The sequence below is a fragment of the Labrus bergylta genome, chromosome 4 (assembly GCF_963930695.1).
Source record: "Labrus bergylta chromosome 4, fLabBer1.1, whole genome shotgun sequence".
Taxonomy (NCBI): domain Eukaryota; kingdom Metazoa; phylum Chordata; class Actinopteri; order Labriformes; family Labridae; genus Labrus; species Labrus bergylta.
The window spans coordinates 29,560,218-29,583,390 of NC_089198.1; the positions used below are offsets into that span (position 1 = coordinate 29,560,218).

The following is a 23,173-nucleotide window of genomic DNA, read 5'->3' on the forward strand; positions in this document are numbered from 1 at the left end:
GGAGGGAAGACAGAAAGAGGGATTGGCAGAAATGGAGAGGGAGGAGAGGAAAGAAGAAAGGGGAGTGTAGGTAGGATGAAGAAGAGTAGGAGCAATGCAGGTTGTATAGGGAGCAGGTAGGGGGGGAGGGAAGAGGAGGTAGAGAAGGAGGAGGGGGAAGAGGAAAAGTGATTGGGGGAGAAGTGGAAGAAAAAAGTTCGCTGTGGAGGAAGAGAGAGAAAAGGAGTCGGAAGGGTAGAGGAGACAGAGGAGAGTGAAAGAGTAGGGTGGGAGGAGAAATAAACAAGGGAGAGGAATATGGAAGGAGAAGGGGATAAAAAAAGTAGTAGGAGAAGACAGAAGAAGAGAGGGAGAGGAAAGAAACAAGTGGAAGAGAGGGGTGGAAGGAGAGACAGAAGAGAGGGCAGGAAATAGGTGGAGGAGGAGATTGAGAGGAGGGAGAAACAAGAAGGAAGAAAAAAGGAGAGGAGGAGAAAAACAGGGAGAAAGGAAAGGGGGGCTTGGGAGAGGAGTAATAGAAAAGAAAAGGAGATGGAAAAGAGAAGTAGAGACTGAGGAGAGACAGCAAGGACAGCAAAGAAAGAATATGGAGGGGGCAGGAGAAGGAAGAGGAAGAGGAGCAGGATGATAGGAGGGAGAAGAAAAGCAGGAGAGGGGGGAGGAGCGCAGAGGTTGTGTGGGATGATCCTGCTGCAGGTTAAAAGTCAGAGTTTGTTTGTGAAGAAGGAGAAAACAGCGGAAACAGGAGGTCACCCTGCTGACCCCCCCTCACACCACCACATCCCCTCTTTCAGGGGTGCTGCTGATTGGTTTCCATAGCAACACAGTCACACATGTTCAAGATATGTTTAATATTATTTTTTAAAGCCTGATGTCTCACCCCTATCTCTATCTGTCTCTCTCTCGGTCTCTCTCTCTCTCTCTCTCTCTCTCTCTCTCTCTCTCTCTCTCTCTCTCTTTCTCTCCCTCTCTCTCTGCGGTGCATTCAGGTGCCTCTGGCTCGCTCACAGACTCACCTGGCTGAGCTCCTGGAAGGTGTGTGTGACGGCATGAGTGACTACGCCCTGCACATGGACCCGGACACACAGATCAGAGACTACAGGAGGTTTGCTCCACGCAGTGGGGGAGGGGCCGACGCAGACTTCCCGGACTTTAAAAACTTTCAGTTTGACGGCCCCGAGGCATCTGGAGCGCTGAAGTTTGCAGTGAGTGCAACATTTAGAATATAAGTTATTTATTTAATATTATTAAGAATCAGAAGGGGTTTTTTTTTGTCAAGTACATTGACACATATAAGTTTGAGTGGTGTTTTGGTGCAAAAATAATGAACATAGAAACAGGAAGTAGAAGTAAAGTGCTTTAAACAGAGCACTACTCCTACTGTACATTAATTAATAATAATAAAAATAGAAAAGGGGAGTATACAATTTAAAAATATATATATATAAATACTCAATGTGCGGAGCTGTGTAGCTGTGCAGCTGTTTGATAGAAGAATGATCTGTGGACTGATGTCTGTTTTGTTCATTTATTCAAAGTAATATTAAGTCTTTAAATCTGTAAATTTAAACATCAAAGAAAATCGATTCAAAGTGAGGACATATCTCACATTTCTAACTCTGTCCAATCACAGGCTTTCATTTGTGTCAACAGGATTATTATGGAAAAGTCTTCATGGTAGACAAATGTTTCAATCAGACAAAATGTCTTAAACTAATGAATAATACATTACAACAAATGTACAATAAACATTATTAGAAATTGGGAATTAGTTTAAAAGTTTGTTTGTTCACACTCTTCCAAAAGAAGTATTTATCCGTTTGTTTCTATTCTTCTTTAAATAATATAGTTTTTGGATTTTGAAAATTTCGAAAAATCAGAGAATCGAAAAAGACCAAGTACTTTGAGTTTTCTGTTGTGTCTTTCATCACAAGAAGTACACTGATTTACACAAGTCTTCATTTAATTAAAAAATCAAATCATAGCTATATTCAGTAGAAATAATAATCTGTTCCCTCATGTGTTTTTGATTCAAATAAGTCTGCAGTTAAAAAAAGATAGCAGTGGGGCACTTCAAGGTAATGGTTAGCAACAAGCATGTCGGCAAACATTCCTTTCAGCGTTTCATAAAGATGCAAACGTTTTGTTTACTTCTCTTACAGACAGAGAGCAGAGGAGGTCACACTGTCTAAATTGCACAAATAAAATGTCTACAGAAACAATACCAGTGTATTGTGTGCGGTAGTTTGCCTGCAGTTTTTGGTAATTTCAAAACAAGAAATTACCCAAAATGAGGGGCCTATTTTAGTTACCATGGTATCTAACGTGTATTTATATTGTTTGATTTTGACTAGTATCGTATTTAAATCTACAATTCACCATTTTCAGGACTATTTATTGATTTACGAGATGAGGTCAGTATAAAATATTTTCTTTATTATTATTATTATGAAATAAAAGTGAGCGAATCTAAGAAAGGAGTGAGAAATGTTTAAACACGTTTTTACTTAACACACAATTTGTTATTGTTCCATAAAATATCTCAATCACGTTTATTTTATTTCTTACGTGTGTGTGTGTGTGTGTGTGTGTGTGTGTGTGTGTGTGTGTGTGTGTGTGTGTGTGTGTGTGTGTGTGTGTGTGTGTGTGTGTGTGTGTGTGTGTGTGTGTGTGTGTGTGTGTGTGTGTGTGTGTGTGTGTGTGTGTGTGTTTCAGTGTGAGAGCATCGTGGAGGATCTGGAAGATGACATCATGTCTCTGTTCAGTGAGGAGAGTCAAGACGTGAAAGACGAGTTATGTAACGGAGTGTCAGGTAGAATCTCACACACACACACACACACACACACACACACACACTGTATCACAGCCTCATACACACAGACTACTTCTCAGGGGTGACACAGCTGCTGATTTTATGTTTGTGTCAAAAATGATTAAATGAATTCACACACGAGTGCATGTGTCTGCAGCACTCACACTCTTCAGACCATTGACTGTATAGAAAGATGGACATTGCCTGTTGTCAAAAAGTGAAGCCAAAACACTACTGTGACTGGGGGCTGAATTATTGCAAATTCACATTCAAAGTCTATGCAGTAAGTAGACTGTGCCGTGGTTTTTACGTCCTGCCCCCTCCTCTAACCAAAATCACTCATTTAACTAACCATTCAACATCGAACAGTAATAAAATATTTTTGTGTCGGTATGAAGCAGACATTCAGTTGATGGAAAGCTCAATGACTCGCTCCTCCTCTAGATTAATAATCTGGTGCACACAGCGCTGCAGGGGCCTCATTTGTCAATAGAGCTGTCAATCATGATGTTACTCATCTTTTTATAGTATTGAATAAAATAATTACACTTGGACATAATCATAACTCTCTCAGCATTAAAAGAACTCACTGCAATGACAGAAGTTTTAGAAAAATACTCAATTTACTTGCATTCTGATATTATAGTTTGATCCATGTCCCATCTGTTAACATGGAGGAGGAGGCGGAGCTTGTGATTTATGCTGCTTATACTCAGCAGTTTTAGGGTTCACTTTCGGGAAGCTGTCATGTTGTCCATTATTTTATAAATATACACAAACACACACTACAATGAGGATACAGGATAAACTTCTGAAACTGAAAATTGAATCTTGTTTTCTGTCTTAAATCAAACAACACAAAAAAAGTCTTTGTGTTTATTGTTTGTGTATGACTGCAGATGAGTTAACATCCTCGTGTGTGTGTGTGTGTGTGTGTGTGTGTGTGTGTGTGTGTGTGTGTGTGTGTGTGTGTGTGTGTGTGTGTGTGTGTGTGTGTGTGTGTGTGTGTGTGTGTGTGTGTGTGTGTGTGTGTGTGTGTGTGTGTGTGTGTGTGTGTGTGTGTGTGTGTGTGTGTGTGTGTGTGTGTGTGTGTGTGTGTGTGTGTGTTTCAGATTACTGCAGAGGCAGCGCACACACTAACGAGGAGTTATAGTTTATGTGATGATCAAGAAGAAGCTGTGTTACACTGAGAGGCCTTAACTGAATCTTATCTGCTTAATCACTGATGTCTTTTTAATAAAGAAAATATGAAATGATAATCCACTGTGGTGTGTTGTGTACCTGAGTGTGTGTGTTGTGTGCATGCTGCTGGTTATTTCTGATGAACACACTCATAGTAATGTGTCACTGATCGAACAGTGTCTGCTTTTTTGAGTTAATGTTTCACTCTGAGCTGCAGGAATAAAATAGAAATATAAGCAATTAAAAAAAAAAAAAAGATATGCAGTGTTTCCCCATTCAGACATGCAGGTGACGAGGCAGTCTCTCGTCCGATTGGTGCAGATAGAGCAGCAGCCGTATGCTGAGTGGTGCCAAAGTCTACAGAGAGGAAACTCGTTTAGACCAAGAGGTCTGAAAAATGAAGACAATGTGGAAGTACAAAAAAACTGCAGTTCCCTGAGTGTCCACTTGAGGCTGTTAGGTCCCATATGAAAATATGGTGTGTGTGTGTGTGTGTGTGTGTGTGTGTGTGTGTGTGTGTGTGTGTGTGTGTGTGAGCGTCAGTCTGCACGAATCGGCACACCTGGGTCCACACATTTCACTGCCGCTGGACTTGGCAGAGCACCTGACCCCCCCTGGGTGGTGATCCTAAAGGGTGGTGGCTCCATGTGTCTTCTTCTTACTGAGTCCTGCAGAACCCCAGGGGGGAAAAAGTCTGACCACCAGCTCTCCAGCTCCACCCAGGTCTGAGTCCTGTTCTGGGTGACGTAACAGAGAGAACTAGTTTAAACCGCTTCTAGTCTGGACCCTCCTGAACGGGCTTGAGAGACCCCACCAGGGGCAAGTGACTTCCTCAGCACAGCTCCCAGCAACACCTTCACCATGATGAGCAGCGATTCTTTGAGGGGCAAACCACCTGCACCATAACTCACATTACTTCTTCAACAGACTTTAAGACAGCAGCATTAAACACAGAAATATTTGTCACCTGCAGATTGTCTGATGTGAATGTTGATGATGGATGAGAGCGTGTTGAGCATCACAGCAGGTCAGTGTCTGCAGAGGATGAAAGAGGCGGGACTTCCTGCTCTCTGTTGTTTCTACGAGTGTGTTTGTTGAACAGAAACAGAGTTTAGTATCTTCCAGCAGAAAGTTGCCTCTCTGAGCGGCGGCATTAACTTGTATTCTAACAAGATTAAAATATATTTGTCCTGCAGATTAGCATAGTTAAGTGTTTCTGTCTCTGGCAGGCTTTGATCAGCAGAGCGCGGCGAGGCCTCGGCTTGGCCCGGCCGTCCGGGGCCGGGTGTGAAATCGCTCTGATGTCATCCCCCATTCTCCACCTCCTTCAGCTTTCACAGGCCGTAATTATATTTCCGCCACAAAAGCCCCCGTCCCCTTCATCCATATTCCAAGTTTGACTGGGAAGCATTTAGAGCCTGTGGACAGATCTCTCAGTAGGGGGAAGGGGGCCAGGGGGGGTGCCGGTCTTTGTCTGCAGGAGACACGGGGGGACATCAGGACTCACTGATATGTACTTTTCTTTTCTCCACTCATCTGCCCTTTGCTCCGCCTGCAGGAGAGGTTACCTTAAAGACACCAGGACACAGGAACTCTGGGTAAATAACCCCAATTTAAGGTTTCCCTCCTCCACGCTTGCAGAACAATCTAGAAAGCGAAACGACCTGTGGGCGAAAAGTTTTGCAGAGACTTTAACAAAAAAGAAAAGAGCGAGATCTTCTTTTGTTTCTGTGTTCAGAGCTCACAATGATAAAATGTGTGTGTGTATGTGTGTATGTGTGTGTGTGTGTGTGTCTGCTGAAGTGTTTTTAAATGTTTTCCTACAGCCACTCTTGAAAATGTCTCAAAAGTTTCAGGACAGCCTGCCCCTGAAGTCTTTAGGTGGGACAGGGAGATTCTCAGGAGGCACGACAAACATTAAATGAATAATGAAGTCGCATTATTTATCAAATTCTAACAATATCAAATAAACAATGATTACATTGTTTACTATGATGACTATACTGTCTTTGTCCAATTAAACGAGCACCGGAGAGAATTCATTTATTAACTGAAGTAAGTGTGATGTGGTGATATGCTGCCTTTAAGTTACTATTGGCTGACTACAAACTGGCCCTACAGTAACCAATGAGTGACATCACTGAGACATGTGTATTTACAGTCTGTTCCTTTTATCAATTTGCAGATGTTTTTCTAAATATCTGTTATTTGCAGCATGTTTAATGTGATTGCAGTTGTTGCTGCTTTTTTGCAGCACGTTTCTTTCACTTGCAGCATCTCAGTTGTTGCATTTGTTTTTGGACTTCTGCATTTGAATAATATTGTTTCTAAAAATGTGTTGCATGTTTGGCCCAATGTAAGTCATGTTGCCCGTTGCAGTTTACTTGCCCCTGTCTGTCACCATAAGATCTGAACCAAGAAACAATGTCGGGGTTAGTGTATACGCCTATATTTAGATTGTTTTGTCAAAGTCATCAGAAAGCCTCGTTGTTTTAGACTGCTTCTCAAATGCAACACATACAGTAACGCCTTCCTCCACCTGCTGTGCACTGATCAGCTGTTCTGTTTGCAGGCTTGTAAGGAAACAACAAATACATCCAAACTGAAAAAAAAAAAAAGATTTGACTCCAAACAGTTTCTCAATAATGAGGCTATGACCAACATCACCTGTGGGTAATAAACTTACTATTAATAAGTACCTCATATAACCCATCTTTGAAAATACTGAACTATCCCTTTAAACAGCAGGATTAGTTATGTTTTTAAAATGATGCCGTGTAAAACTCTTAAAACAGATGTTTAAAAGTGTTACTAATTCATTGAGAATAAAGGAGATATAAATGTTATTAAAGAGTCCTTCACTCAGACAGTCTGAATGTCTCAGCTGTATACCTGCTGCACTGTTCTCACCTGCTGCTCTTAGCTCACAGAGATCATTTGACCTTCATCCAGGTTCCCCCTCATTATCATCACCCCCCCCCCCCCCACCCCCCCCTTTGACTGACAGCCTCACACTGAGCAGAGGGCCCAAACACAGCTTCTGCTCACGTCTAACCACATCTAACATCCTCAGATCATCAGGTCAGAGAGATCTGAGCTACTTCAACAACAAGAGGAAGAGGTGCAGTCTATAACTGTGTTGCATTCACTGACACCAGTCTGTGCTGCATTCACTGACACCAGTCTGTGCTGCATTCACTGACACCAGTCTGTGCTGCATTCACTGACACCAGCCTGTGCTGCATTCATTGACACCAGTCTGTGCCGCATTCACTGACACCAGTCTGCGGTGGAAATCATTAAAAATTGGCATTATTCTGCAGTGGAAATCACTGCGTGGGCTCAAGGAACGCTTTCAAAAGCCATTGTCGGTGAACACAATTCACCACTGCATTCACAAGTGAAGCTGAAACTCGACCATGCAGAGAGGAAACCGAATTTAAACCAGGTCCAGAAACGCCGCCTCTTTTAGGGGATGATTCAGGTCACTGAAGATGGACTGAGGCAAAGGGGAAAAACTTTCCTGTGGTCAGACGAGTCAAAATTGACTTTTCTGTTTGGAAATAATGGACACCAGCTTGTTACCCACGCTCAGTTTAAAAGTAAGCATCAGTGATGGTATGGGTGTGCATTAGTGCACATGACATGGGTAACCTGCAGATGTAGGAAGGCTCCATTAATGCCAAACCACATTCTGCGTGTATTACAACAGAAGGGCTCCATACTTTAAGAGTCCAGGTGATAAACTGGCCTTCCTGCAGTCCTGACTTGTCACCCATTAAGAAGAATGAAACAAGACTGAGGAGACCCTGAACTGTTGAAGACCTGAAATCCTACATTAAGACAAACGCTTATAAAGTTGATGCAACAGAGCGTTAAACTGGACCCTGACCCCAAAACAATTTGAACCTTTTGCGGGCATCATTCACAAAGTCCCTCCATGTTTTCTTCACTGTCTCTGCTTTAAATCAGAATATTTTAATAAAACCTCCTAAAGACTCGATAAATCAACATAATATAATGATAATAATAATAAATACTCTCCTGTTTATAGAATCTGTTTTGTTCAAAATGAAATCCATAAAATAACGATGTGAACAATCTGATTTACATTGTTGTTTTTTTTATTCATCATCATCATCATCATCATCATCATCATCAACAACAACACCCTGATATAAATTATGTACACAGACCGTTAGCTGCTCAGTATATTAAACATTATAAAGGATATAAAATCAGCTGCTCAGGGACCCTTTGTGTGTGTGTCTGTTTGTGTGTGTTAAGGCATATCTGATAAAAAAAAAAAAACACAGAAACATAAAGATCTTTCAGACCCGCACAGGCCGCCACATGCTGCGTTCAAACACATCAGAAACTGCAGGGGAAAAAAATAATTTAAACTGTTAACAGTCCACATGTTTCATAAATAAAAAAAAAACAACAACAGCGGGACTGTTTTCTGGAACATTCACGACAACATGACAGTCTTTACAGAGCTGTGCGGGGCCGAGCCGTGCGGGGCCGAGCCGTGCGGGGCTCAGTCCGCAGACTCTCGGATCATAATGAAAGGACGTGCATGTGTGTGTGTTTCTGAACGTGTTTTAGGCACAAAGTTTTGAAGTTGATAGTCCGATTTTTTTCTTTATTTTGACAGACATCTTTAGAATCGGAGCTGTCGGCAGACTCGGAGAAAAAAAAACAATAACACAAAACGAACATTTGTTTTCTTTCAGCACAAAAATCAGAATAATTCAATTCAAATCCTGAATGCGGGGAGAATTTTTTTCTTTGTTTTTAGAAAATCTAAAGAAACAATTCATAACTAAATTCTGTTCACACACATACACACCTTGACACACACACAAACACGAACAGCAGCCAATCACAGACTGTTCGACATGAACGTGTCTGTACCTCCCACATCTACACACCTGCGGACCTGCAGGCAGGGGCGTCTCCAGGATTTATGTTCCCCCATTAAAAGACCTCACATTGGGCCTCCTCCACCACAGCCTCAGCCAGCCTTGAGATATTACTATACCCATGTTTCCCTGACACAAATGACCCATTAAACGACTCAAATGAAGGATGTCAAAATGGTTCTCCTTCAGTTCTTTTTGGAAACACACATTTTTTATAATACAACAAAAGTAGGGACCCTTTAAAGTGTGTAAGACAAGAAGTTGCACAAATACACTGTCAACGTAATTGTGCAATTCAGACAATGTGCAGGAATTTGTTGCAATTTTTAGTAATTAAAGACAAAAAAAATGACCTGATAGTGGTGTCTTCTTTTATTTATAGGTATTGATGTCTTTTGATTTTTACAATCTTAGTCAATAGATTCTTCTATCATGACTACGTTAACTTTGTGTTACACCCTAAAAAATGTTTTGCAGATTGAATTAAACAAAAACAATGACTTGAACTATGTGCATCATTTAGCATTGAAATCCTTATTAAGCCTGTAAAAGGTATTTACAGTTATCATTGCTTACTTATTAAGCCAATTTTAAAAGACTGTTATGACTTAGCAAGGAGTCAGTCCAACATTTCCCTCCCACGCCCACGCCTGCAGGTGCCCACACACACACACACACACACACACACACACACACACACACACACTGGAGGCTGTGTACTCAGAATGCAGCAGGTAAATCTTTGGATTTCAGCTTTTCATCATCGATAAAGTTGATCAGACACTTCAGGGCTGCAGAGTGGGTGACCACTGTGTCTCCACTTTAAAAAAAAAACATCACTGATAAATGTGAAGAGTTATTCGTCCATCTGAGCTTTTATCAGTCTGTGTTTGTCCTCAGTCAGCTGCTCCTCTCGGTCTCTGCGTGTCCGCTCACAACTTCAAATGGGAACACTCTTATTGGTGTTTCGCTTCAAGCAGCAGCTCTCTGTAAACATCCGCTTACATAAAGTCCAGGGCTGCTCTTGATGTGATTCTGACCCCACACTGGACCTGATCACTCTGCACTTCAGACTGTTCATGGGGTCGTGAACCTGCTGTTTCTACACTTTGAGTTTAAATGCCATCGTTTGTTTTTTTCGACATGTGATCATTTGACGTGTCTCATTTTCAAAATAAAATTTCTGTCTAATCTACATTTCTTTTTTAAACAGAAAATGCCCCTGATTTGTTTTTCAACCACTTTAACATCTGACATGTACGGAATCCTTAAGATGACATGCATCAATACACTTCTCTTTTAAACCCAGTTTACCCGTGATAACAAATTAATTTCTCATAATTTAAGTTGTAGCCAGGTGAAAAACCAGCATTGTTATTCCAAGATAACAAGATACATAATTTGAGATACTGAGAAAACAATTGAAAGGTACGTATTATCACGGAAAAAATGAGTAAAATAAGATGTATGGATGTGTGTTCTGTTCGGGCTTCTGTACCTGAGAGGCACGTATTGCTCTTTAATTTAAGGCTGAGTTTAACATTTAACATTTTTACGACAGATAATTAAAGTTTTTAGCAGCGGACCCTCAGTGAGTGAATGAGGCCTTTAACTAGAAGCTAACACATGCTAACATCAGGCTACACGCTAACAAGTGACGTGAAGAGGTGTGATGACTTAAACCTGAGAGAGCTCAGTTTACAACAGGTGAACTCTGTGACCATCTGTGAGTGACGTCGTCATCTACAGCCCTGAGGACACACACACACATACACACAAACACGCAGTCTTAAATATGGACGCTGGTTTCTGAGGAGGTTTTTGTTGCTGCCCCCGGGGTTCGGTTTCTCAGTGGGGGTTTTTCTTATGGCAAGCCATTTTAAACATTAAAGTAAACACCATCCTATCACTAATAATATTATATATATCCGTAATAGCATTTCTCCTAGTCAAAACTGTAATCTCACTGGTATGAATTGTATTTAAAGATATTCACAATCACATTCCCGCTATCCACAATTGTAATATCAAATATCCACAACGTCATTTCTCCTCAGACTAATTATGTCACTTTTACCATCCATATTTCTTGTATTGATTTCTATGTCAGATGTGCAAAGTTAAAAATCATTCCAGATATCCATAATGTAATTTTGAATATCATTAATTACAAATATTAAAACAGTTGCTGATATCTGAAATGGGAGTTTTTCCTTTGAAGAAGTCAGATATCTTGATTGTTGTGGATAGTATGGAAGCCCTCTGCGGACACAATCTATACATTTGATTGTACACGTTACCACGTGATGACGAGTCATTTTAGGTTGTTTTCTCGAGACCTCAACTTTTTCATCTCATTATCTCAAGATAAAGACACTTTTAAAAAGTCGACATATCTAGAAAATGTAGCATACTCTTTATTAATGTAAAGCAAAGTAATCAAATATATTAATGGATGTCTGCTGAGGGCTTCCGTAGAATACGAAGAATGACGTGAAACTGATGCATGAATGGCCAAAGAGATTTAGTTACAATATTGTTGTGAATATTGTGATTATAATTCAGGATAATTACAACTAATTATGGACAGGCATCTGGAATAATTTTTCATTTTGGACATCTGACATTAAAAAAAAACAATTAGAAGTGATTGGTTTATGTGAAATGAGAGTTTTTCCAAGGAAGAACTCTACTATCTTGATTTTTCATTGTGGATAGGAAGAATGATGTTGTAGATTTCTGAAATTGAAAGCAAAACATGTGAATGGTAAAAGTGACGTCATTCACCCTATTGGGAGACTGTCATTGTGGATATCTGAAATGTTCATTGTGATGAGGAAGAACTGACACACAGATATCTCCAATGAATATTCTGTCTACCTATTAAATGTTAAATCTGCTTGTCATACACACACACACACACACACACACACACACACACACACAGTCTTAAATATGATGCTGGTTCTGAGGAGGTTGATAGGGGTCTTAGTCTGGTTATTTGTCTAGTCGCTGTCGGCCTCGTCGTCTCTTGCGCTGGTGGAGTGGTTGTAGAGTCCCTGCTCCATCAGGTGCTGCGCCAGAGCGTTCTTGTTCCCACAAGTCTTCTTGATCTTGGCGCGCTTGTTCTGGAACCAGATCTTAATCTGGGACTCGTTCAGGCCGAGATCCCGGGACAGACTCTGCCTCCGCTGCTCCGTCAGGTACCGGTTCTTCTGGAACTCCGCCTTTAACCGGAGCAGTTGCTCCGCCGTGAAGGCCGTGCGGGGCCGCTTGTCATCCTTGCTTGGAGCCGGGGCCCGCTTTGGTTTCCGGGATCTGGGTCCTGAGGGGGGGACATAATAACAGGAACCTGTGAGCTGGTGTTTCGGTTTTAAGAGTGACCATTTGAACTGGGGATCTTTAATCGTCTATAGGCCTAAAACTGATTTGTAAGACGGAAAGTGTCCAAACACTGTGACTCTGTTTATTTTTCTAAAGCTTTTTTCATTAGAGACAAATCGATTAGTCTTTCAGGCTACATTAGTCTATAAAACAGAAATATCAGATGAGTTATTTGATATTATAATAAATAATAACATCTGATGAGTCCTTAATTTAGATATTATTATGAGGAACTAAACAAAGATGCATTCATTAGGACACTTCCCGCCTTAAAAATCTGTTAGACACAGACACATTAGAGTGGAAGTGTACCAGTGAACACGATCCCAATTTAAAACAGATCTGACTTTAAATCTCTGAGAGGAATTTACAGAACCAGAAGATGCGATCAGACGGATGTGGAATATCAGGGGCGTGCTCCTCTGACCACTGCTGTCTAAATATCCTATATTCAGACTGTTTTTATTAAATAAATATTTGGAACTATAAATAATGATATTTATAATGTGGGCTGTAGGCTAAGGCATGTAGAAGTGCACTGTGTGGTGTCTGAGCGCGCTGCTGGTGCCGTCATAAAGAAGCGTCAGGCTCACTGTGGGCACCATGCATGATGATGGACGCAGGTTATAACTCTCTGACCGAGGGTAGAAATAAAACTTCTGCCCCCCATGGCAACATGGGGGGGTAGGCTTCATTGTTTCATTACAAAACTGTAAACACTCTCATACTTCATTCCCATAATCCATCAGCTCTGCAGTAAACAAAAATCCTACCTCTAAATAGAAACGTTTAATTTGAACTCCAAATGTTTGAGACGTATGGACTACAAGTTATAGACTGATGGCTATTATGTATATTTGCACCATATAGGCCTATCCTACTGTGCATATAGGTATTGTGCATTATAGCTGACCAATAGGCCTAGACTAAATTACATCAGCCGATACTGGTTTGTTTGAACTGTGACTTCAAAAAGGCCTTCTGTTTCTTTCACACTACATCTAACCCCTGTGTTATTACCTCTTAATACCACCCCTTATCACTCTGTGCACTGTCTCTGTGCAGGCCTTTATGTTTGAAATGACAATAAAGAGAAACTTGACTGTTGATGTTTTATGGAGAGGTGTTTTTAATATTTGTCCACAACATTTAATCGACATAAAAAAGACCTTTCAGAATGCACGACCTATAGCTAGGTCTGTAGTTAAGGGGCCTGTAGGAAACTGCAGCTGATTAATAAACGTGAAGTCGAATTATCACCTTTGTGAGAGTGAGCAGACACTGACACACTGCTCTGTGAACATTTCACTCATTGATTGAATATTTATTGATGTATTAATTTAACATCACTGCTCAATAAAAAATTCAGTTAAATGAAGTCTAATCAAAATGATATTTGAACGTTTCCGTCCAGTAGAAAAGTTAATGTCGGCCTTCTGTAAAAACCCTAAATGATAAATGTGACGTGAATAACTCTGAATGAAATCTTACATTATTTTTTTTATAAACAAACTTTAGTCATCTTTTTTTTCTTAATCTAACATTATTATTTTTTAGAATAATCTGTAAGTTTTTATTTAATATTTTAAGAGACGTTTTGTCACTTTAAAAGAGAACATAAAAATATCCTGAGTTGACACAGAAGTCCAGATTTTGAAAGCCGGACGTGGTGTGTGCGTCTCTGTGCGTGTGCGTGTGCACGGTGTCTTTACGAGGAGGAGGAAGAGGAGGAGGAGGAGGAGGAGGAGGAGGAAGAGGAGGAGAAGGTTTTTTTGGGTGGGGGTGGGGTTACGATGGAGGATGGGGGGAGTTCGGCGCCTCTTTCCCTCCCTGTTACCATAGAAACTCAAATTTATCCTAAAGAAGAAGTTTCCCATATCCGAAACAATAAAGTTTCTAACACTCGGATCTTTTTTTGTTTAAATCAGGATGAAGCTGAAAACAGAGAACAGATTCAAAGAGTGAGAGAGCTCCAGTGATGAAGAAGTTAAACACAGCAGGGCTCAAAGAGAGGAGGCATGAACATCAACATAAAGCCTTTATAACATATAAATGTACATCTTTATAATCATGTTTACACTGTTAATACAGCTAAAAATCTGTGTTTAAGAATAGACCTATTAATAAGCAGTATTGATCTGTATTCTATCAGCTGTGTGTGTGCGTCTTTGTGTGCGGCCTGCAGCTCCTCAAACTTTATTAACAACAATGAAAACTACATTTAGCACGGATTAAACTAAACTCTGTATAGATTAGAGAACAGGTTATTATCGAGCTCCTCCGCCTCATCATGCCTCTTTCATAACATTTAACAAACATATGAATAAGGTTGTTTTTTTTTTAACAGAGAGCGCATGAACTCATCCTGACAAAGAAAAAGTCCAAGTGCAGCACGAGTTCACTCCTAAAACAACCACACACACACACACACACACACACACACACACACACACACAGAAAAATCAATTAAATTTCCTGTACTAATATTAATATGTTGATTTGCACGAGTATGAATAAGTAGGTCTATTTGATCAGAACGAGGCCGCAGCAAAAAGAGATGTTTCACGGAATATCCTACTTTTCCCCAGAATCCAACAAACTCTTCATAAGATAAATATGTTCATAAATTGCACTTTATTTTGTTGTTTCTGCGAGAATGAAACAACTTAAAACGAGTTTAATTCGTTACTTTACATCGAATCTTTTTTTTAGGACCCTCTGCTTCACTTTTTGGACCCCCCCATTGTCAAAAAAAATATGCTAATGAAACATCAACAAAGAAATCTGACGAACAATGGCGTTAAACTTGGTTTTTACTCCAATTATTCATATTTCAAGTCTTTCTTTCACTCATTCTTCAGCCTAACTTTATTTTTGTTTGTTTGTTTGGTTGGTTTTTTTGCATTTAAACGATCCACTCTGTGGTCAGTATTAAAAATGTGATTGTGTGTTTAAAAGCTGCAGAGTTTGAAACGCCTTGAACTCGTTTCATTTTTGAAGAAAATGTTTCAGAATATTCTCTAAAGCTGCGTCGATTTAAAATATATGTGCAGAGTTAAAAATGTGACGAATTTCGATAAAACATGATCAGTTATTTGAGTTTTGATGTTGCTATGATCTCTTTGTCAGTAAGTTGATGTGTTTATTTTTTTGGGGGGGGGGGTCTTTCAAAGAATATAAAAATCAGTTTGTTTCTGCAGAATCATATCACGAAACACATTTAAAGATTTAGGGAAAAAACATAAAAAAAGCTGTTTTCTTTTTGAATGTAGCCTCAAACTTGTGATTGTTTCATTGGTTTAATTGTAATTGAATTAAAAAGATCAGAGTGGTAAAGGTTTTCTGACCTGAGGACGGCCGGTCGGAGTACCGGGTACAATAGACCCAGGCCGGCCACAGCATCTGTTTGTCCCCCTGGGTCCTCTCAGCATCCTCCCCGGCCCTCAGCTCCGGCCTGCGGGCCTCACAGTCCGCCTGCTGCTCCTCTGATGACCCTGTGTCCCGGTCCTGGTCCCGGTCCTGGTCCCGATCTTCCACTCGCTGAGCGTTTTTGGAGGACTTTGTCTCTTGTCTCCGTATCAACCGTCCAAGACTGCCCCCCTCCCGGACCACGGTCCCATCCTTCTTCTGCCGGCCGAAGTCGGGCCTCAGGATGTTGTCTATGTAGAAGTTGGTGACCCGGTGGGTCTGCGGAGGTCCGGGAGGCTGAGGTGGGGACGGCCCGGCCCGGTTCGACTCCTCCTGACCTGGGTCAACCCGAGCGTTCACCTCCATCCTGCTGATCCGGATCAGCTGTGACCCCCTCTCTGTGTCCTCTGTAAAGGTTGATAATCCCACCGTGATAATTTATACAAAAAAATCTTCTTTTTTTATGAATAAAAATAAAAATGGCGCTGAGCAGAATAATCCTGAGCTGTTTTTATTCTCTGAAGATGAAAAAAAAATCTCCTGTTAAAGTTTGTCCTCGTGCATCCTTTCTAATTATTTCAATAACATATTTTTAAAATAAAATAAAAAACACTTTAATTAAAATAAATGAGTGAGAGCTCTGTCGGGGATGCTGCTCTTATCTAAACTGACTCACAAACACACGCGCTCATACTTTCACTACACATTTTGTTCTCTTTTCTTATTGGCTGACACACCCTGTGATGACGTAGTACTACGGCTTTTTTAGACACGTGCCTTGGACCAATAGAGCTGCAGAGCTGAGGTCACATGGAGGCTCCCGGAATTCCCTGGAGGCGAAAATTAACCCAATCATCAGTCAGCGTTTGATGCGTTCAGGGACCGCGGACATGATACTAACTCACTGACAGAGGCATTTAAAGTCCACGACAACTTAGCTACTGCTTGTAAATAAAGTCTGCTCCAACATGTTGTAACCAAGCTACATGACAGTGAACGCACCGCACAGGGGCATCAATGTGAACTATGAGATAAAACTAGCTGATATTAAACAAATCATAATGTTTGACTTCCTTCAAAGAAAGACTCTAGTGTTTCCACAAGCATGCGTCAAAACTAAATAGCAACAAACATTTTATTTGTATTACATTTTAAACTTGAACAGTTGAATAGGTTAAGTTTTACAAGTTGATTTTATTTCCACATAGGTTAGTTTGGTTTATGTTGTTTTTTAAGTAATAGGCATAGAGGTGAAATTGTTGTCATGATCAGGAGGTTTTGCGTCGGCGCAGTTATCACCAACTCTCAGCAGATTATTATTGTTGTCACTCATTCAGTGCGTGTTTGGGAAGTAGACGCTTTTTTGCACACTGATTGGCTTGGCCCATGCAAGCCGACCCACAGAGACGCTGTTGCGTCGCCTGCAGTTAAGGGAGCATTTAACCCTTTGTGTGTGTTGTCTAAAATCAGACGATGTCTTTTTGTTTCGTTTGCCCAAGTTTGGCAGGCGCAACAGCCGTGCAGTCCTTTTGTCGGCCCTCTGGTGCTGATCTCAGGTCAGCGATGGATGATCACTCTGCACGCTGACCATGTGATGTTTGACGCTGCTGCACTAGAGGGCGATCTTCATTTTCTTCTTCTTTCTCCCCCAAAAATGTATAGGCTTAGGCCTAAACCACATTTTAGCATTGTGTTAGCCTACATTCAATAAATTGCTTAAAGGACAAAAAGCTAGGTCTGCGTAAAGAAGCCTATTGTTCTTCTTTTAATCCTCATGTAGGCCTAGCTTGGATTCTTATTATTTTGTTATTCTTATTATTCTTTTTCTTATAATGATAATAATAATAATAATTACTTCTAGACATCACAATGAAGACTGTGCAGAAATGGACATCCAAATAAATTTCCAGTAAGCTGACTTTAGCACAGAAAAGAAAAAAAAGGAATATGAGAGTTTAATGGACCACGTACAGGTTATTTTTTTTTTTTACAATTAAGGATCAGATCCATGAAGACGATCTGGTCTCTAAAAGAGCAGATTACATGATTTTTTTTAACCAGTTAACAGCTGAATGACGTCATTTGTAAACAAGATAAAGAACCTAGACCACGTGCAGATCCGCTTATATATATATATATATATATATATATATATATATATATATATATATATATATTATATATTTAATTCAATTTAAATAAAAGAGAAGCAAATAACAAAAAAATAGGATCAACCGAGTGCTCCAAAGAAAGACAGAATTTAACCCTGCAGTATTGTAGAATATAGTTTCTAAATGTTTATTTGTATCGTAGCATAATTAAATTAATTTGATTTGATGAATGTTTGAGCAGGACGCTCCCCGCAGTCTGACCGTGCAGAGCAGCGTGAGTCTGAACACAGTTCCTGTTGTTTATTATCCTCATTATTAAAGTTGTATCTAAATAAGAGCTGTTCTATTTAGTCATGTTTATCATAAACATCAGTATCACGTCCGTTTATAACGTGTCTGTAGTTTGTTGATCACAGCGCTGTATAGCAGCACTGCAGGCTGTTATCCTCTGATGCTCTAAATGCATTGACTGATGATTTACATGTCGTTTTATATAATCTATGAGCATCCATATTTCAGAACAGCACACTGCAGGCTCAAGTTTCACACATTAAAATGTTAATTCAAATATATTTCCAGACTTTGAAAGTAATTTAAAATGGAAAAATCAACAAGAAAGGAATCAAAGTAAAAACACAAAAAGTCGAGTTGATAGTTTTGGTCATGTTGCGCCTGGATGACGTAATACCCTACGACCTCGTCAAAATGATCGGTTGGTTATGCAAAAAAGAAAAAGTTAGGAGATGTTCGCCTTGAAGCCATATGTGTTTTTTTTTTCTAAAGATGCTGTTTGCACCGACTCTGCAGCCCCTGCACCAGGCAAGGTCTGCTGCTACAGTCATTCAGCCACATGTGAGTTCTTGAAGTGGTTGGTTAATGCTCTGATTGATTCACTGTAAACTTTTTCCTGAAGGACGCCAAAATGCCAAATTTACATGTGGTGTAAATGTCTTGTAGGTTACATTTGGCAGCTATGATCCAATGAGATTTGAAGCGATTTTTAAAGCCTCTTAATTTAACAAACCAGTATGCTTCCTGTGAGAATGTTCTTCATCTGTCTGCTCTGCTCCTGGCACAGCTATCAAACAGACTGAGGAGAACAGTCAAATCATCTGATTTCAGTCCAACGGGACACAAATCATGTCCCCCCCATTTCCTCTCCTCGTCTCTGTGGGATCAGTTTCAGCCATTATCCTGCTCTCTGGAGATAAACCTGGTACTCTTTTCATCAAAATGAGGGTCTCTCAGGCTCCGCTGGATCATCCTGGGTCCTGCATGACTTCACATCAGTGCTGCTTCACAAAGGAGGATCTGCTCCATCGCTTTTTCATTTAAAGTCCTTTGACTCCAACTTCAGAGAGTAAATGGAATAAAAAAAAGACTGTGTGAAATATTCACAGATGTTCCCTCAGAGAGAGTCAACAGTTTACCCTGTTAGAGTAAAAACGCTTATTAAACCGGTTTCAGTAACATGACAGTGTTTACATTTATTTCATTATCAAAGTGCATCATTAAGTCAAGACATTAATGATAATCAGAGCACATTGTTTTAAAGTTTCTAGTTTTATATCTGTAGTAATGTGACCTTGACCTGATGAAGACCATCCTCTTCATCATTATCCATCAGAACGCCTCTAATTATAATTATAATAATAATATAACGTTAATATAATGTGACAGTGTAAATGGGCTAATTAAAGCAGAGTGCAGTCTTTAATGTGCTGCTGATTGAATGTGAGTCAGTAAGTAAATCTGCTGCTGCACCCCGGGGAGCATTTCTATTACAAACTCACACTGATACACACAATGTAACACACTGATACACACACTGTAACACACCGATACACACACTGTAACACACTGATACATACACTGATACTCACACTGTAACACACTGATACACACACTGTAACACACTGATACACACACTGATACTCACACTGTAACACACTGATACACACACTGATACTCACACTGTAACACACTGATACACACAATGTAACACACTGATACTCACACTGTAACACACTGATACACACTGATACACACACTGATACTCACACTGTAACACACTGATACACACACTGTAACACACTGATACACACACTGATACTCACACTGTAACACACTGATACACACAATGTAACACACTGATACACACACTGTAACACACTGATACACACACTGATACTCACACTGTAACACACTGATACACACACTGATACACACTGATACACATACTGTAACACACATTGATACACACACTGATACACACACTGTAACACACACTGATACACACACTGATACACACTAATACACACACACTGTAACACATTGATACACACACTGTAACACACTGATACACACAATGTAACACACTGATACACACACTGTAACACACTGATATACACACTGTAACACACTGATATACACAATGTAACACACTGATAAACACAATGTAACACACTGATACACACAATGTAACACACTGATAAACACAATGTAACACACTGATACACTCACTGTAACACACTGATACACACACTGTAACACACTGATATACACACTGTAACACACTGATATACACAATGTAACACACTGATAAACACAATGTAACACACTGATACACTCACTGTAACACACTGATATACACAATGTAACACACTGATACACTCACTGTAACACACTGATATACACAATATAACACACTGATATACACAATTTAACACACTGATAAACACAATGTAACACACTGATACACACATTGTAACACACTGATACACACAATGTAACACACTGATATACACAATGTAACACACTGATATACACAATGTAACACACTGATACACACGCTGTAACACACTGATACACACAATGTAACACACTGATATACACAATGTAACACACTGATATACACACTGCAACACACTGATATACACAATGTAATACACTGATACACACACACTGTAACACACGGATACAAACAATGTAACACACTGATACACACTCACACATACTCTAACACACTGATACACACAATGTAACACACTGATATACACAATGTAACACACTGATATACACGATGTAACACACTGATACACACGCTGTAACACACTGATATACACAATGTAACACATTGATATGCACAATGTAACACACTGATACACACACACTGTAACACACGGATACAAACAATGTAACACACTGATACACACACACAATACACTGATACACACACATATTCTAACACACTGATATACACAATGTAACACACTGATATACACAATGTAACACATTGATATGCACAATGTAACACACTGATACACACACACTGTAACACACGGATACAAACAATGTAACACACTGATACACACACACATATTCTAACACACTGATACACACAATGTAACACACTGATACACACACACTGTAACACACGGATACAAACAATGTAACACACTGCTATACACACTGTAACACACTGACACACACACTGTAACACACTGATATACACAATGTAACACACTGATACACACAATGTAATACACTGATACACACACACTGTAACAGACGGATACAAACAATGTAACACACTGATACACACACACAATACACTGATACACACACATATTCTAACACACTGATACACACAATAAAACACACACACACACACAGTAACACACTGATACACACACTGTAACATACGGATACACACACTGTAACACACTGATAGACACACGGTAACCCACTGTTACATTATGTGTATCAGTGTGTTACATTGTGTGTATCAGTGTGTTACAGTGTTAGTATCAGTGTGTTACAGTGTGTGTGTGTCAATGTGTTACAGTGTGTGTATCAGTGGGTTACTGTGTGTGTATCAGTGTGTTACAGTGTGTGTGTGTCAGTGTGTTACTGTGTGTATCACAGAGTAACACACTGACACACATCCTGGCACACACTAACACTCTGACACACACTAACACACTGTAACTGACACTTACTTACACTCTGTAACAAATGAACATACAGACACACACAAACACACTGTAACACACTATCACACTCTGTAACACATGTATACACAGTAACTCACAGTGACAAACTGACACAATGTAACGCAGTAACACACATATACACACTCTGCCTGCGTCTGTATCACAAAGAGGTCACTGTTTGCTTGACATTTAGACACTCTGATTTCCCTAATGCTCAAAAATATTAAATGCACACACAGTAACAACACACTGTTACATATTTACATACACACACAGTAACACAGTAACACACTGTTACATATTTTTACACACACACACACACACACACACACACACACACACACACACACACACACACAGTAACACACTAACACACTGTTACATATTTACACACACACAGTAACCCTCTGCCTGCATCTGTATCACATAGAAGTCACTGTGATTGACAATTAAACACTCTGATGATTACACTGATGCTGAAACATTTTAAATACACACACAGTAAGCTGCAGTAATGAAGCAATGTACTGTCTCCTGTATTTATTACATCACACTCACACCTATACCTCTCATGTTAAACTGAAGTTCACACATTGTAAACACAGATGAACCTGCAGAGTTTCACCAGGATCAACTAATCAATCAATCAATCAATCAATCAATCAACCAAACAACCAATCAATCAATCAACCAATCAATCAGTCTTGATTTATAAAGCACCATTTCATATTAAATGTTATCTCAGGAAATACAACAAGAAAAGGTTCTAGACCTTAATCTTTATTGTATTATCTATAAAGACCGTTAGTTTAAGAACATTAATCCATAATGAGCACAAAGCAACATTAAGCAAATGTACAGTGGAGAGAAAAGACTTCCTTTAAGAGGCAGAAACCTCGAGCAAGATCAGACTTATGATAAACCGCCATCTGCTGCAAGACACAAACAGAGCCACAATAACAACAACTATGAATAAGACGGATGTGAGTATCATTTAGATGTCTACTCCTGACTGACCTTTCAACTGCATAGCTGTTTCACAGTCAAGGCCTTTTTGTTTTTGGACCCTTTAATTTTTTTTTCCTAGAATTTTACAATTTGCCTTTTTAAATCAGCACAGACTCTTGTTGTAGTTTGCACTTCCTCCATACACTCACTATCAGTATGTTGCCAGATTAATGTTGCTTTGCAGCTGCATAACATGAGTCACATAGTCTAATTTTTGATTTTCAGGCTCAACATCATCGTTTGTAATTGTTTTAAATGAGAGCCCCCTTGCACTGGAATCTACATACTATGCCTTAAATAGGATGTTTTTAAGTATTAACAAATCCAGATTACCAGAGCTTCAAGGGG

At 39.8% G+C, this 23,173-nt stretch overlaps 2 protein-coding genes across 3 annotated transcripts in view; one reads left to right on the forward strand and one right to left on the reverse strand.

Moving 5' to 3' along the window:
- Positions 1-4,071, forward strand: part of cnpy1 (canopy FGF signaling regulator 1) — a 17,367-nt gene extending 13,296 nt beyond the window's left edge. For both annotated transcript variants that reach the window (XM_020630030.3, XM_065954334.1), the window contains exons 4-6: positions 990-1,205; positions 2,716-2,812; positions 3,925-4,071. In XM_020630030.3, the coding sequence (XP_020485686.1) occupies positions 990-1,205; positions 2,716-2,812; positions 3,925-3,965 (354 nt within the window). In that variant the 3' untranslated portion in view covers positions 3,966-4,071. The remainder of the gene's footprint in view (positions 1-989; positions 1,206-2,715; positions 2,813-3,924) is intronic.
- A 4,066-nt stretch (positions 4,072-8,137) lies between these two features.
- LOC109978132 (homeobox protein engrailed-1-B-like) lies at positions 8,138-16,372 on the reverse strand. Its single transcript, XM_020627667.2, has 2 exons — positions 15,651-16,372; positions 8,138-12,244 (listed from the first exon to the last, which is right to left on the reverse strand). Exons 1-2 carry the CDS (start codon positions 16,075-16,077, stop codon positions 11,925-11,927), a joined length of 747 nt encoding a protein of 248 aa, XP_020483323.1. The 5' UTR covers positions 16,078-16,372; the 3' UTR covers positions 8,138-11,924.
- Positions 16,373-23,173: the final 6,801 nt, after the last annotated feature.

Excerpts from the sequence above, each read along its gene's own strand:
- LOC109978132 (XM_020627667.2), bottom strand. The coding sequence starts at position 16,077 with ATGGAGGTGAACGCTCGGGTTGACCCAGGTCAGGAGGAGTCGAACCGG. Across the intron at positions 12,245-15,650 it reads CTCCGACCGGCCGTCCTCAG|GACCCAGATCCCGGAAACCA; the intron begins GTCAGAAAACCT and ends TCCCCCCCTCAG.